Source organism: Primulina eburnea, chromosome 3 (assembly GCF_022965805.1).
Source record: "Primulina eburnea isolate SZY01 chromosome 3, ASM2296580v1, whole genome shotgun sequence".
Lineage (NCBI taxonomy): Eukaryota > Viridiplantae > Streptophyta > Magnoliopsida > Lamiales > Gesneriaceae > Primulina > Primulina eburnea.
In genome coordinates, this window is record NC_133103.1 from 3913029 (window position 1) to 3929203 (window position 16175).

At 37.4% G+C, this 16175-nt stretch overlaps 2 protein-coding genes across 2 annotated transcripts; both read left to right on the forward strand.

Annotated features, from left to right (window-relative positions):
• Nucleotides 1-2351: 2351 nt before the first annotated feature.
• Nucleotides 2352-5706, forward strand: LOC140825475 (12-oxophytodienoate reductase 3-like). The gene is made up of 5 exons (XM_073187277.1): nucleotides 2352-2655; nucleotides 2789-2929; nucleotides 3875-4005; nucleotides 4260-4442; nucleotides 4844-5706. Exons 1-5 carry the CDS (start codon nucleotides 2576-2578, stop codon nucleotides 5503-5505), a joined length of 1197 nt encoding a protein of 398 aa, XP_073043378.1. The 5' UTR covers nucleotides 2352-2575; the 3' UTR covers nucleotides 5506-5706.
• Nucleotides 5707-13606: 7900 nt separating this feature from the next.
• LOC140828654 (MOB kinase activator-like 1A) lies at nucleotides 13607-15323 on the forward strand. The gene is made up of 5 exons (XM_073191587.1): nucleotides 13607-13697; nucleotides 14066-14117; nucleotides 14306-14417; nucleotides 15163-15256; nucleotides 15320-15323. Exons 1-5 carry the CDS (start codon nucleotides 13672-13674, stop codon nucleotides 15321-15323), a joined length of 288 nt encoding a protein of 95 aa, XP_073047688.1. The 5' UTR covers nucleotides 13607-13671.
• The last annotated feature ends 852 nt before the right edge of the window (nucleotides 15324-16175 follow it).

Here is a 16175-nt window from a genome sequence, read left to right on the forward strand (position 1 = left end):
ATATATTTAATTAGTGGCAATAAAAATATGTTCGGCTAGAAGGATCCGTAGGTGCTGTTTTATTTATTTATTATTATTTAATTAAGATGAATAAATTAATTAATATAAAGAAAGTTTGGTTAGCGGCGGAAGTGGCTTTATTTCATTGCCTTGTACGCATGCTTCGGACCGCTGTCACGTGCAGTTAACTTCCAGTCAAAAATTTACATACAATAAGTTTTAAGTTACGATTGAAATCATCAGGGATATTTTGGTAATTTCGAAAAATCATCCATAAAAACCAAAATAGTAAAATTGGGAAAAAATTAACAAAAGAGTTAAAGACCACCCACGGGATTTAAATACGTACATTTATTCTGATATGTTTAGGCAAAAATTTGTGTGAGACAGTCTGACGAGTCGTATTTTGTGAGACATATCTCTTATTTGAGTTATCCATGAAAAAATATTACTTTTTATGCTAAGAGTATTGCTTTTTATTGTGAATATCGATATGATTGACCCATCTCACAGATAAATATCTGTGAGATCGTCTTACAAGATATCTACTCCTATATTTATTACAATTTTATAAAACTCTGGGAAGCTTGATGAAGTTTATTAACAAGTAGACCAGCGGGGCATGATGCCTTTGTCCTCAAAAGAAAACAAGCGCATCATAACATGGACATGTTGATTAAATCGCTATTATGATGTATGGTCTTAGCTATAGGCTTCTTCTTCCAATTACTTGATTCTTGACGACCACATCTTTTCGAGTTTATCTATCCACGCCCTTTTTTCTACTTTAATTATGAGTTTTGATTGTTGTGAATTGTGATTTTTGTTACAGTATTTCAAGTTAAACTTTGACATGAAGTACATAGGTAAGACATAAGCACGTTGAAAAGGCCTATGTTGGTTTGTAAGGACAATCGAGATGTTATATTTTTAGTTAGATTGATAATATTAGAACGTGTTTGACGGATATATTTGTTTTTATTTTTTTAAAAAATATTATTTATTATTTAAAAACGTACATTTGGAAAATGCATCGAATTTTATGTTTACCGGAATCTAAAAGTTTGTTTAATTTTTTAAGGACAAGTGGACCTTTAAAATTCGGAGATTTTGTATTTTTATTAGAATGTCTACACCTGTGGCTGTGAGTTGTAAAAGATCAAGTGAAATCATGATTGTGTTGGAAAATTGAATGTGGAACTAAAATATATTTTTTATTAAGATTTCAAAATTAATTCGCGTACACACGATATTTTTTTATTGAAAAATTTTAAAAAAAAAATTGCATTACAGATAAACAAACCTAAGAATAGTTCTTTTTTAGAAATTAAAATATATATAATAGATTTAAAAAATGCCAAATTTTCCTTTAAAAGAGTAAATCTCCAAATTTCCATGTCCGTTTGCTATGAATTGTCTGGAATTGTTGACAAATGGTTCGGTCAGGTTCATTGATTGTTAGGATTCCGTACCCAAAAAATAGTCTCAAGAATTCAAACAGAATTGGGCCTAAGTAAAAGTCCAACTCTGGGCCATCTGACCGAGCCCAATCAAAGCTTCTCTACAGACACTTTGTTTGAATTTTGAAATAATGCCAATCTCACGGACAGAAGAAGAAACAATCACATTTTGTGCACACAGGTTTTTAACATATACAAATTTTGCGTCCTAAGAATATTATATCATTATTTGTAGAACTCGATCGATACGGCTGATATTTACTTTCCGTGGAATTTAGTTACAAATGTTCTATAAGATATAATTACGTTTAATCCTATAATAACTTGTTTTTATAACAACTATGATCGTCTCATACGCTTCCTCAAACACATTTTAAGAAAGGTTGGGTTATGTTAGGTCAATAACATTGATTTAGGCTAAGGTGGCGAGCAAATTGAATTGAATTTTATCGTGTGTTTGAAATAATCGTTTGACACATCGTGTGACATATCGATATATTTTGTTACGTAATTATATTTTTCTTGATCAACATAAGAATAGTCAAAGAATGAAAATTACACAATAATATTAATTAGTATCGTGGAAGTGAAAAATGAGAAATAAGATTATAAACTCAAATGACTCGAATGTAGGTATGATCAAACATGAGTTATGATGTAACTCAAATCCTTGGATTCAACTCAAAGCTGATTCGAGTTCCCACTGCTGCCTAACTTTTGAGGAACCCTATTGGGTGCAGGAAGAGATGACCGACCACACACAGACCGAGTCAACGCGCACAAAAAAGAAGTCAGAATCGCACAACTCATGAGAATTCTACATTATTGGACTCACATATGAACATCGTGCGTAAAATGCGAATAAATCTACAGTATCTGAAATTAATAATTACAACTTTTTTTCCCATTTCCTCGTTCCATAAATTCTCTCCGCCCTTATGTCGAATGCGGCCGTACAGTCTTTGACAAAACTATTCTCACTGACTACCCCAAGCCCAGGTTTCTTTCACAGCACACCACCACCCTTTCCACCTTCTTCCCAATAGTATAGAGATTTTCTTGCAGAACTTCTTTTTCTTTCTTTTGTGTATCTTCTCAGAGCTTGGTGTGCAGAAATGGCGGAGACGAAGTTAGATGGAGGGAGCCCATCTCTTTTTTCACCGTACAAGATGGGAAGATTTAATCTTTCTCACAGGTACGTAAGCCATGAATGAATCTCCTCCCCAACTCTTAAAAATAAGTGATTTCTTCAAGTTTTCAGATCGAATTTCTGCTTCTTATTTTGTGAATCTTTACTTTTTATTGAAATGATATATTCTTGTGGGTAGGGTGGTTCTTGCTCCCATGACCAGATGCAGAGCCTTGAACAGTATTCCCCAGCCTGCCCTTGCTGAATATTACACACAGAGAGCTACGAAAGGTGGATTCCTCATCACAGAGGGCACCATGATCTCCCCCACTGCCGCAGGGTAATTTCGTGAATTCATCATCTGATAAAGGGTAGAAGAATCGTTGGCCCACTAGCATTATTGATCCCTGACCCCGTTATACACATCGGTAAATAATTGCAAAAATAAGTTTTTTCCTTTTATAAATAAATTTGTAAAAATTCCAGAAAAAATTCAGTCAGCTACAAGCAAAAAATCATTTAATTAAAGTAAAGGCAAAAACTTGTGTGAGACGGTCTTACGGGTCGAATTTGTGAGACAGATCTCTTATTTGGGTCATCCATGTAAAAGTATAATTTTTTATGCTTAGAGTATTATTTTTTATTGTGAATATGGGTAGGGTTGACCCGTCTCACATATTAGTATCCGTGGGACGGTCTCACATGAGACTCACTCAAAAGTAAAATATATAAAAGCCCATCTATTATTAAATTTATAGCCAAAATTTGTGGTACTCGTGTTTTTTAAGCGCTTATACACTTGAAACATATGTTAAAAAACGAAGTTTTCAAAAGTAAAAAATAGAGTCTTGAATTGAATAAAAATACATGTATTTCTTTTTTCCTTCAATTTTCCATATAATTTTATGTATTATATATACCCTTAAAAACGTACTTGTGCCACAAAAAATCGTTTACGAGGGACTTGGGATTGTTTGCAATCTATAGAAAAAAATTTAATCAATATCTCAAAGTTGGTACATATTTTCAACTTTGCAAAAATAACCGAAAGTTCCATAAGAATTTGATCACTCAGCAACGAGTAACCGCACATTACATACGATTTTCTAACTTTCTTTTTCATCGCTTTGTAATATGAATGCAACGAAGTCATGAATCTGTCTTGATTAGTTATTCAATTAAATTTAAAGTTAAAATAATTCAAAAAAAGCTAAAAGATGGCAACGTTATACATGGTAAGATTGGTTTCATGTGTATTTCCCGTTTGTTGTTTGAATCCATGCAGGTTTCCGCATGTGCCAGGTATTTTTAACAAGGAGCAAGTGGAGGCATGGAGGGAAGTGGTGGATGCTGTTCATGCTAAGGGTGCAATTATCTTCTGTCAACTGTGGCATGTTGGCCGAGCTTCTCATCGAGGTACTTTTTTTTTAGTCCTCGAAATATATAGATGGCCCTGATTCGATATTTGACAATGTAATTCAGTTGATTGTGCGCCTGCGCTTCTTGAAAAGGGTTTTCTTTTAATCTGATTTTCTATCCGTGTTCTTATCATGCCAAGATTTGTGAGAGCATATGTTAGACTGATCAAATTAGGAAGATGTTTGAAGTTGAATCCTTTTCTGGCATTTTGTCCCATGATGAATTTTGCGTTTTCTTGGTTGTGTTTGCAGTGCTTCAGCCTGGTGGAGTTGCTCCAATTTCATCCACGGACAAGCCAATATCAAACAAGTGGAGGGTGCTTTTACCGGACGGGAGTCACGAGATTTACCCGAAGCCACGTAAATTGGAAACTCGTGAGATACCTGAGTTGGTAGAACACTATCGTCAGGCGGCCCTGAATGCTATTGAAGCAGGTCAGCAGAACTTGTAAATTGATCAATCTTGTTATTGCTTAGTTTAGCATTTGAATTCTTGAGCTTTTTGTCGTGGTGATTTTACATATGATGAAATTAGAAGTGTAAAAGCATTGTGGTAGATCAATTAGATGGAGTAAATTGCTCATGTAGTTCATATAGTGATGTTGCAATTCTATTAGCCAGCTTTTTTTCAAGCATTTTTCTTTTTCAGTTGCTCGTCTTTGTTTATTGAATAGCATCAATTGTGTACACAGATCTGTTTCACTGCTGTTTATGTGACATAGAAATCAAATTTGGCACTTCGACTGATACGTGCATGTTGTAGTTGAGTTGAATGGTTCCAATTTTATGAAGTGAGTACCTTTCATCATTGCCTATAATAATTACAAGACGAACAGGTTTTGATGGTATCGAGATCCATGGGGCTCACGGGTACCTCATCGATCAATTTTTGAAGAATGGAATCAACGAACGAACAGATGAGTATGGCGGGTCTCTAGAAAATCGCTGCAGATTTTTAACACAGGTTGTTCAAGCAACCGTGTCAGCCATCGGTGCGGAGCGAGTAGGTGTCAGAATTTCACCGGCAATAGACCACCTCGACGCAATGGACTCAAATCCACTCATCCTCGGCCTAGCAGTAATCGAGAGACTCAACAAGATTCAGACAGTTTACGGCTCAAAACTGGCTTATCTCCACGTAACTCAGCCCCGATACACGGCCTATGGGCAAACAGAATCAGGCAGACATGGCAGTGCGGAAGAAGAGGCACGATTCATGAGGACTTGGCGCAGGGCGTACACGGGAACTTTTATATGTAGTGGCGGTTTCACTAGGCAACTAGGAATCGAGGCTGTGGCTCAGGACGACGCTGATTTAGTGGCGTATGGCCGGTTCTTTATTTCGAACCCGGACTTGGTAAAGAGACTCGAGACCAATGCACCTCTCAATAGGTACATCAGGGCTACCTTTTACACGCATGATCCTGTCGTGGGATATACCGACTACCCTTTTCTCGGAAACGATACAACAAAAAACATCCTCATGTCTCGTCTTTAAACGCGGTATTGCAATATCTGGAGCACAGAGCTTCAGTATCATAGCTTGCCGGTCATAATCCGCAAAGGCCCGGCCTTATGCAGAGTTTTAATTGGACGTTTGTATTATGTAGCAGAAAATATTGGTTGAAAATGCTTTGTAAAACTCGAGACATACATATAAACAAATTTATATTTGTCGAGAGGAAAATTATTGTGAACATGTGATTTCTGTCTCTTTTACTCTTTCTTGGTTTTGGAATCACATTGGTCGTGAGTAAGCTAGGGGAGTTGTTTCTGTCTCTCTTATATATATATGGGGCAAAGGACATAAATTCAAAAATAATTTATATAATATTTTTTAAGTTCTACAAACAACTTCATTTTCTCGTATCCTCTAATGCGGGAAGCAAATATAAACATAATCACGCTTTTTATTATCAAATTACATCCCCACTAATCATTTAATCTGATTAATGAACTAATAGACAATCTATATTTTCTATTCTGAAGACGTCTCTATTTTTGATATTTTGTTATAAATTATGACATTAATTGTCTTAAAAAAAAAAATAAAGGGCTTATTGGGTACCAGACATTATTCGAGACGAAGTCATATTTTTTCTCTCTACCCGATATGTCTGGTGCCTGATTATAACTACTTGAACCCAACCCACCCCTAGCCAGAGAGAATAAATAATGAATGCTCATAATCAAATAAGTTTTACATTAAATACGACTTTGGATAGAGAAACTGTAATTTAAAAAACATTTAAATAAATCCAGTTTTTAAAATAGTTGTTATTTGAAAAAAAAAAAAACAGCTTTAATTTGACGTTTTGATCAAAAAAAATTAAAAAACAGAAGTAGAAGAAGCAAAAGCCAAAAAAACACTTAAATAATTGTTTTTTAAAAATAACTTTTGCCACCAAACAATATGAAAAAAAAATGTTTTTAGCCCGCTTCTCTGACCAAACACTCTAAATGACAATGGGTGGCCAAAAATATCGACAAATATTAATGTAGAGAAATATCAAAAGGAATTTTGTATAAAATGCTAACAACCAGCTAGCAACTCACGAGAATAACCTAAATCGATCGGTATCATTGATGACCATCAGAATGAAAAATATAAGCAAAACACGCGTACGTCCTACTAAATTAACATTAGGAGCTCGGAGATCGCCCAACGGTAGAGACGTGCAAGAGGAAAAATTGGGAAGTATGAAGAGGTCGATGTTCACCCGTTAACTCTTAGGGTCACTCTATCTTACATTAGATTTTTACTAGGCAGGGCAGTGTATCTGTTGACAGAGAGACAAAGATATTAAATGAGATGGAGCCAAAGGGGTGTCATACTTTGCATGTCGGGAATGGCCTAAATGAAAAACGTGGGTGAGCATTGGTCAATATAGGTGGGTGAACATTGCGTGATGATATTGTGTGATTTCTTTGTTCACACATAGACATGCACCTATAAATAGGTGCTCATTTTGCAATTCTTATGCATCCCAATCTCAAGTAATATCTTGAGTTTTCTCTCTTCTCTTCTATTAGTTCTATATATTTGTGAGGTATTTGTTCTCCTGTATTAAGAGAGTGTGTTCTCTTTGGAAACACAGTGAGTGAGTTGTACACCACAAAATATTATAGTGGAATTCTTTTCATCTTGCCCGTGGTTTTTACCCTAATAATTTTTAGGGGTTTTCCACGTAAATCTCGGTGTCCAGTTTATTCTTTATTTTCGGGTTTTATTATCTCAAATTCCGCACGTGGGACCAACAAGTGGTATCAGAGCCTTGGTTTAAAATTTCTTAAAATTCTGAGTATGCTCTGTGGTTGCAGCCTAGACTGATCTTCCACATCAGAAAAGATTTTTTGAGATTTTTTTTTAAGGCGGGATTATTTTGTCCAGTCTATAAAATTGTTGTAGACATAATGGCGGGAAGGTACGAGATAACAAAGTTCAATGGAAGTAATTTTCTGTTGTGGAAAATAAAGATGCAAGCAATTTTAAGAAAAGAAAATTGTTTGGCGGCTATTGGAGATAGACCGGAGGAAATGACGGACAATGTAAAGTGGAATGAGATGAGTGATAATGCTGTTGCCAATTTACACTTGGCCATAGCAGACGAAGTATTGTCAAGTATCTCCGAGATAAAAACGGCAAAAGATATCTGGGATACTCTGACAAAGATGTACGAGGTCAAGTCGCTACACAACATGATTTTCCTAAAGAGAAGGCTTTATACTCTTCGGATGGCGGAATCTTCATCGATGACCGACCATATCAATACACTAAATACTCTATTTGCCCAACTCACTTCCATGGGGCATAAAATAGGGGAAAATGAACGTGCAGAGCTTCTACTTCAAAGTCTACCAGATTCATATGATCAACTTATCATCAACCTAACCAACAACATCCTTATGGGCTCGCTAAAATTCGATGATGTCTTAACGGCGGTTCTCGGAGAAGAAAGCAGGCGGAAGAATAAGGAAGATAGGTTGGTGACTTCGAAGCAGGCGGAGGCTTTACCGATGATAAGAGGGAGGTTTATAGAACGTGACTCCAGTGGGAGCCACAGGCACGGTAGATCAAAGTCGAGAAGTAAGAAGAAAAATATTTACTGCTTTAAATGTGGCGGTAAAGGGCACTTCAAGAGAGAGTGTACGAGTATCGATAAAAGTTCTCAAGGAAATGTGGCCAGTACTTCAGACAGTGGTGAAATATTATTCAGCGAAGCAGCAAATGTTGCAGAAGGCAGACACAAATTTTGTGACACATGGATTATGGATTCAGGAGCGACGTGGCATATGACGTCTCGGAGAGAATGGTTTGATCATTATGAACCAGTCTCAGGAAGATCTGTATTCATGGGAAATGATCATGCCTTGGAAATCGCTGGGGTCGGTACTATCAAAATTAAAATGTTTGATGGCACCATTCGCACCATACAGGAGGTACGACATGTGAAAGGACTGACGAAAAATCTTTTGTCCTTGGGGCAATTGGATGACATCGGGTGCAAAACTCGTATCGAGAATGGGATCATGAAAATTGTGAAAGGCGCGCTTGTGGTTATGAAGGCGGAAAAGGTTGCTGCAAATCTGTATGTACTTTTGGGAGAAACACACAAAGAGGCGGAGCTAGCTGTTGCATCAAATGGTTCAGGAGAAGAATTAACAGTGTTATGGCATAGAAAGCTCGGGCATATGTCAGAACGGGGTTTGAAAATTCTCTCAGAACGGAAGCTGCTGCCGGGACTTACAAAAGTGTCACTACCCTTTTGTGAGCATTGTGTTACCAGTAAACAACACAGATTAAAGTTTGGCACTTCTACTGCCAGGAGCAAAAGCATATTGGAGCTGATTCATTCAGATGTTTGGCAAGCACCGGTTGTATCCCTAGGAGGAGCGAGATACTTTGTCTCGTTCATTGATGATTTTTCTAGGAGATGTTGGGTGTATCTAATCAAGAAGAAATCAGATGTTTTCCAGATCTTCAAAGAATTCAAAGCGCGGGTTGAACTTGATTCTGAAAAGAAAATCAAGTGTTTGAGGACTGACAATGGAGGAGAATATACCAGTGACGAGTTTGATGCATTTTGTCAACATGAGGGCATCAAAAGACAGTTCACGACGGCTTACACACCTCAACAGAATGGAGTGGCGGAGCGGATGAACAGGACCTTGTTGGACAGAACAAGAGCTATGTTGAGGACTGCGGGTCTAGAAAAGTCATTTTGGGCGGAAGCAGTCAAAACCGCTTGTTATATTATCAATCGTTCTCCTTCAGTGGCGATTGATCTGAAGACTCCGATGGAGATGTGGACTGGGAAGCCGACAGATTATTCTCATTTGCATACATTTGGAAGTCCGGTGTACGTTCTGTACAATGAGCAAGAAAGATCGAAGTTGGATTCGAAATCCAGAAAATGTATCTTCTTGGGTTATGCTGATGGAGTAAAGGGGTTTCGCTTGTGGGATCCTACTGTTCACAAGCTTGTCATCAGCAGGGATGTTATCTTCGAGGAAGATAAAGTAAAGGGAGACAAAGGCACACAGAATTCAGAAACTACTATTTTTCAGGTAGAAAATAAGACAGACGAAGGTCAAGTTTCTTGTGAAGCAGTACCAGAGCACGAAGAACAAGTACAAGTTGAGTCTGAGGTTTCCAATGTGAGGCAGTCAACTCGAGACAGAAGACCACCAGGTTGGCTTTCAGATTATGTCACTGAAAGCAACATTGCATATTGTCTATTATCAGAAGATGGTGAGCCATCGAGTTTCCACGAGGCTACTCAAAGCTCGGATGTATCTTTGTGGATGATAGCAATGCAAGAAGAATTGGAGGCATTAGACAGGAATAAAACTTGGGATCTTGTTACACTACCACGAGGGAGGAAAGCCATCGGTAACAGATGGGTCTATAAGATCAAGCGAGATGGCAATAATCAAGTGGAACGGTATCGTGCTAGATTGGTAGTAAAAGAGTATGCTCAGAAAGAAGGTATTGACTTCAATGAGATATTTTCTCCTGTGGTTAGGCTTACAACAGTCAGAGTAGTGTTGGCATTGTGTGCGGTGTTTGACCTACATCTAGAACAGCTAGATGTAAAAACGGCGTTTCTTCATGGAGATCTTGAAGAAGAAATCTATATGCTCCAGCCAGAAGGTTTTGCGGAAAAAGGCAAAGAGAACTTGGTTTGCAGGTTGAAGAAATCTCTGTACGGTCTCAAACAGGTGCCGAGATGTTGGTACAAGAGATTTGATTCCTATATCATGAGCCTTGGATACAACAGACTGAGTGCAGACCCTTGTACGTATTTCAAGAGGTCTGGTGATGATTATATCATTTTGCTGTTGTATGTGGACGACATGTTGGTAGCAGGCCCCAACAAAGATCAGGTCCAAGGATTGAAGGCACAGTTGGCTAGGGAATTTGATATGAAGGACTTGGGACCAGCAAACAAGATTCTAGGGATGCAAGTTCACCGAGACAGAAGTAACAGAAAGATTTGGCTTTCCCAGAAAAATTATTTGAAGAAAGTACTTGCAACGCTTCAACATGCAAGATAGTAAGCCAATATCGACCCCTCTTCCTGTTAACTTCAAGTTATCCTCCGAGATGTGTCCTAGCAGTGAAGCAGAGAGGATGGAGATGTTTCGAGTACCATATGCATCAGCAGTGGGGAGTTTGATGTTCGCCATGATATGTACAAGACCGGACATTGCTCAAGCAGTGGGAGCAGTTAGTCGGTATATGGCGAATCCTGGACGAGAGCATTGGAGCACTGTCAAGAGGATCCTTAGATACATCAAGGGTACCTCAAATGCTGCATTATGTTATGGAGGATCGGATTTTACACTCAGGGGCTATGTCGATTCAGATTATGCAGGTGATCCTGACAAGAGAAAATCTACTACTGGTTATGTGTTTACACTTGCAGGAGGAGCAGTAAGCTGGGTTTCAAAACTGCAGACAGTTGTGGCGTTATCTACAACAGAGGCAGAATACATGGCAGCTACTCAAGCTTGCAAAGAGGCAATATGGATTAAAAGGTTACTGGAGGAGATCGGGCACAAACAAGATAATGTTCCTTTGTTTTGTGACAGTCAGAGTGCCTTGCACATTGCAAGGAATCCAGCCTTTCATTCCAGGACGAAACACATTGGAGTACAATTTCACTTTGTGCGAGAAGTAGTAGAAGAAGGAAGTGTGGATATGCAGAAGATCCATACAAAGGAAAACATAGCTGATTTTCTGACCAAGCCAGTAAACATTGAAAAGTTTGAGTGGTGTAGATCCTCAAGTGGTCTTGCGGAAACGTAAGCAGCAGGGAATGACAAGATTGAAAGGATGTGTGGAGATGTGTTTGATTCTCAATCAAATCTCCAAGTGGGAGAAATGTTGACAGAGAGACAAAGATATTAAATGAGATGGAGCCAAAGGGGTGTCATACTTTGCATGTCGGGAATGGCCTAAATGAAAAACGTGGGTGAGCATTGGTCAATATAGGTGGGTGAACATTGCGTGATGATATTGTGTGATTTCTTTGTTCACACATAGACATGCACCTATAAATAGGTGCTCATTTTGCAATTCTTATGCATCCCAATCTCAAGTAATATCTTGAGTTTTCTCTCTTCTCTTCTATTAGTTCTATATTATTTGTGAGGTATTTGTTCTCCTGTATTAAGAGAGTGTGTTCTCTTTGGAAACACAGTGAGTGAGTTGTACACCACAAAATATTATAGTGGAATTCTTTTCATCTTGCCCGTGGTTTTTACCCTAATAATTTTTAGGGGTTTTCCACGTAAATCTCGGTGTCCAGTTTATTCTTTATTTTCGGGTTTTATTATCTCAAATTCCGCACGTGGGACCAACAATATCAACTTAGTGTGAAGGACGGATAAGGCCATAAAGCTTAAATAGAAAGTAGGATCCTTTAGTATATGTACAATTCAGACACAAATAAGGATGATCACATGAATGTCTGACAGAGACAAGGATCGGTTCTAGATAAAGATTGGCGAGGTATCCGAGACTGGCTCACGATTCAGAAGTGTTTGATACCGAACTAGCTTCAAAGGTTAGCTTTTGTCCACATATCTAGCTCGTACAATAGGGATATTGCCGGATGATTGACTTGTCTAAGATGTGGTGGGGTTTGATTATCAATCTTAGTGAGTTGACCACATGAGCATCAAAATAGATACTGATCTATAAATGCATGATCATTTCAGGTGAAAGCTAAACAATTCTTTATTATCTTAATTGGTTTTACTATATACTTTTTTTGAGTATTTGACTTGAACGTCGGGATATGCGGGAGACCACTTTTGAGCCCTCTTTAACGTTTTTCTTCATGATTTCAGGCGTGTTCAGGTGATTGATCGGTGCCCCAACTTTTTTCTTATCATCAACCCACATATTTCTTACGTAATATATAACTTATTTTAATTTAGAAAGTGAGCATCGACTTGAGTTATTATTTTTAATTGTACATCCTGTAATGATAGATGCAAATTATAAAGATTGAAATATTTTAGAATTATTAAGAGATTTTATTCATACAAGTAATTTAAGATGAGTAGGACTACTGTGATGCAAATAGAGCTGTCAAATGGATTAGTCCACCCAATCCCGACCCGCTTCGATATGAAGGCAAATGGGGCGGGCTGGTAACCCGCCAACAATCCCCATGGTAGCATCTTTCACTGAATTTCCAGGTAGTGTCGATGCTCTTCTCATGGGACAGTGCCCCACAAAGTAGGGTAAAATCCGAATTTCCATAGCTCAGGAAAATAATCGAGAAAACCCTAATTAAGAACCCCATGCTATCTTACCAAGTAAAAAGTTAACGTAGAATCAATTGACACATACGTCGCCTATATATATAAAGAAATTAAAAACACAGATAATATCTGTTCAGAGAAAGCTCAAAAATTAACTAACAGAGAAGGGAATGAAGGAGCTAGTTAGCCAGGTGAGAATGGCAGCGCCTAAAAACTTGTCTGTTTTCACCAAACGCTTACATATGCATACGCATACTTACAATTGATATTTATGGAGACTGAGACACAAACACATGCAAAAAGGGATGACTAGTCGAAATAATATTTATAACGAGAGAGAAGATGAATGTGTGTGTATGTAATTGTATATATGTACGTACGTATGCCACGATTAAAAGTTTTGAATTTCATATGTATAGATATGTATATTTTGAAATATATAAAATTAACTATAGTGGCACGTAATCTCAAATCCCAAGTCCCGACATATTTAGCAAGAAAGAGTCGCGACATATATAGTGGTTTTGTTCGAAATTACTGCTTATACAAGATGTTTGCGTGAACATTTTGTATAAAAACAAAAAAAGTACCGATGAGTTTTACATATTTTGATTGAATTCAGATGTTCGCGAAAACATCTTGTATAGAAACACATCGAGAGTATCATTCTCAGTGTAGTATAGAATTGCCTGAACGTAGTTGGCTTCTAGTTGAACTCTACATTGCCAGCCTGTCATCCTCCAACCCACCCCACCTGGCTGTTTATATATATTAACAGATAAGCAAACATGCAAACCCTTTTAACTACTGAAGCAGAAAGAGAGAAAAAAAGCTGCTAGCTATTCTAAAAGAGCTTATTAAAAATTTCAGCAGATTGTTTATAATCATGAGTATGTTCGGAATTGGAAGCAGGTAACTAATTAGTATATGATACTTATATATATAGGATTCTTATAATTTTCTTTTGTTTTCTCTCTGCATGCATATATGAATGAAGATTTCTTGATTTCGTAGCTAGCTTGATTTTAATCCGATTCTGGGGCTTTTTTTTAACTGTGGTTTTCATGGTGAATTACTTGATCTTCATTGGTTAAATATGTTCAATGTATTGATCAAGTCTCATAATTTTGCATGCAGCAATCTTGTTTTTAATTTTCAGAAAATTGTGAAGTAATGAAAATTAATGGACTTCTTCACACTTCTATAAATTAGATCTTTTATTTATTTATGGCACTTTTTGCAATGAGTGGTGATTTGATTTCTGTAATTGATAGTAACAGCAAAAACAAGAAAACTTTCCGTCGTAGGAAGAATTCCCCTTCTGGCAGTAAGGTAAGTAAAAACATTGTTAAGTCAAATAATTTGTGAGTACTTCTGACTAATGAGTAAAAATTGTAAGCGTTACAATCAACAAGCTTGCGTTTCAGGGCCGAAAACCTGCATGAACTGGTTAATATATATATTTCAAATGTGAAACATGTAATTATAAATAAACTATATATTTTATTAATTTGATGCAGGGTTTGCTGCTGAAGCAGCGTATTGAATCTACGTTGGGTGAGTATGGCAACTTAAGGGAAGTTGTGGTACTTCCACCAGGGGAGGATCTTAACGAATGGTTGGCCGTAAATAGTAAGAATTTACGTGTATTTCATTTGCCTCTCGTAACTATCTTCCGATGAAATTTGATTTCTTGCTAATAATTCATTCAAGTTTTTCCTTATGTTTCTATAACTGTGATGTGCCTGCTATTATCTCATATTGGCTAGCTAGCTTTATAAGCGATTGTGAAAAGACTTGCAATTAAGTCTGAGAGACTCTTATACTTAGAGATTGTTTGCAATCTCTAAAATAAAGTGACATTTAGATTTTCCTTTGAAAGTTTATAAATTCAATCACTTGTTTTAGACTTTGCAAACACTCCCTTATTTGACTTGATCAGTCTTGGATTTGAGCTGATCTCCTCTTGGTCTTATGGAGAGATGAACTGCGACAGTATGCACATCTATGCTGTCTCCAATGAGCTCTCTCTCGGCGAACATAGCGAATTATGAGGCCTTTTATGTAGTTGTTGATGTCATGATAACCTAAGAAAGTTTATCATTTTCCGGTATTCACTGCGTGCATGTCCTCATGTCAAGACTCGACGAGTAAATTTTCGATGAACTTGTCATTTTCCAACGACCTATGGTCGATGTCTTGTTTCTATTTTTAGCACATACCGTTAAATAAGGTGTTCATATTCGATCCTTTTGTCAGTAACCACATTCATACGACGTGGTTTGTCGCGATCGATATACTAAAAGCAGAATACCTGCATAGAGAGTGTTAACTGTTATGTTGTTTGAAGTTACCAGTTTCTTTCTCCCTTATGCAGCTGTTGACTTCTTTAATCAAGTAAGCGTTCTTTATGCGACTCTAACAGAGTTTTGCACACCAGAAAATTGTCCTAAGATGTCAGCTGGACCGAAGTATGTTCTTCGACTCATTAATATTTACCTTGTATATGTTCTTTGTCATGATATTTTCTGTAGCTAGCCTTTGACAAGTTATATCCAAGTGTTTTTGCTTATAAAGTAGCACAAGATTTCCATTGAGTTGGCATAATGTAATATAATTTGAAGTCATGGATTCTTGGATGTGCAGGTATGAGTACCGATGGGCTGATGGTGTGACCATAAAGAGGCCTATAGAGGTATCTGCACCAAAATATGTCGAGTATTTAATGGACTGGATCGAAGCACAGCTCGAGGATGAGTCCATCTTCCCTCAAAAAATAGGTACAATCTGTATATTATAGGTGCGTGCATATGTCTATTCTTATGACATCAACTTTGTTTATCAAACTCGATGTTTTTTCATGAATTCCAGGCGTACCCTTTCCTCCGAACTTCCAAGACATCGTGAAAACCATACTAAAACGTCTTTTCCGTGTGTATGGGCATATATATCACTCACATTTCCAGAAGATTTCGAGTCTAGAAGCTCATCTGAACACTTGCTTCAAGCATTTTGTTCTGTTTACTTCGGTAATCTTTTTTCATTATCGAAACTCGTAAAATAAAAGTAAGTTCTGCCCTAAGATTAGGGGTAGCATGCAGCCACAGGTAAACCCCGGCCCTTTCCACGTATCAAACTGTGGTATAAATCGTGACTATGATTGCATGATTTAATGCAGGAATTCGGGTTGATCGCCAAGGAAGAACTCGAACCCCTTAACGAGATAATCGAGCCGATGCTGCAATCCTAGTTAGCTAGAAACTTTCAAGCTCCGAGTCTCAGAAAATTCAGCTTGAATTTAAGTAACTTCTCAGTCTTGAGAAAGCTGTTGGTTAAGTTGGCATTGTTCTTCTAGCTATCCTTGATATCGTGTAATGAAGTTAAACACTG

What these genes read in the sequence shown, in the direction of transcription:
- LOC140828654 (XM_073191587.1), top strand. Translation starts at nt 13,672, where the DNA reads ATGAGTATGTTCGGAATTGGAAGCAG. An exon ending in ATGTTCGGAATTGGAAGCAG is followed by an intron (nt 13,698 to 14,065) that starts GTAACTAATTAG and finishes TGATAGTAACAG; the next exon opens with CAAAAACAAGAAAACTTTCC. An exon ending in CGAATGGTTGGCCGTAAATA is followed by an intron (nt 14,418 to 15,162) that starts GTAAGAATTTAC and finishes TCCCTTATGCAG; the next exon opens with CTGTTGACTTCTTTAATCAA.
- LOC140825475 (XM_073187277.1), top strand. Translation starts at nt 2,576, where the DNA reads ATGGCGGAGACGAAGTTAGATGGAGGGAGCCCATCTCTTTTTTCACCG. An exon ending in TGGCCGAGCTTCTCATCGAG is followed by an intron (nt 4,006 to 4,259) that starts GTACTTTTTTTT and finishes TTGTGTTTGCAG; the next exon opens with TGCTTCAGCCTGGTGGAGTT. An exon ending in CCTGAATGCTATTGAAGCAG is followed by an intron (nt 4,443 to 4,843) that starts GTCAGCAGAACT and finishes CAAGACGAACAG; the next exon opens with GTTTTGATGGTATCGAGATC.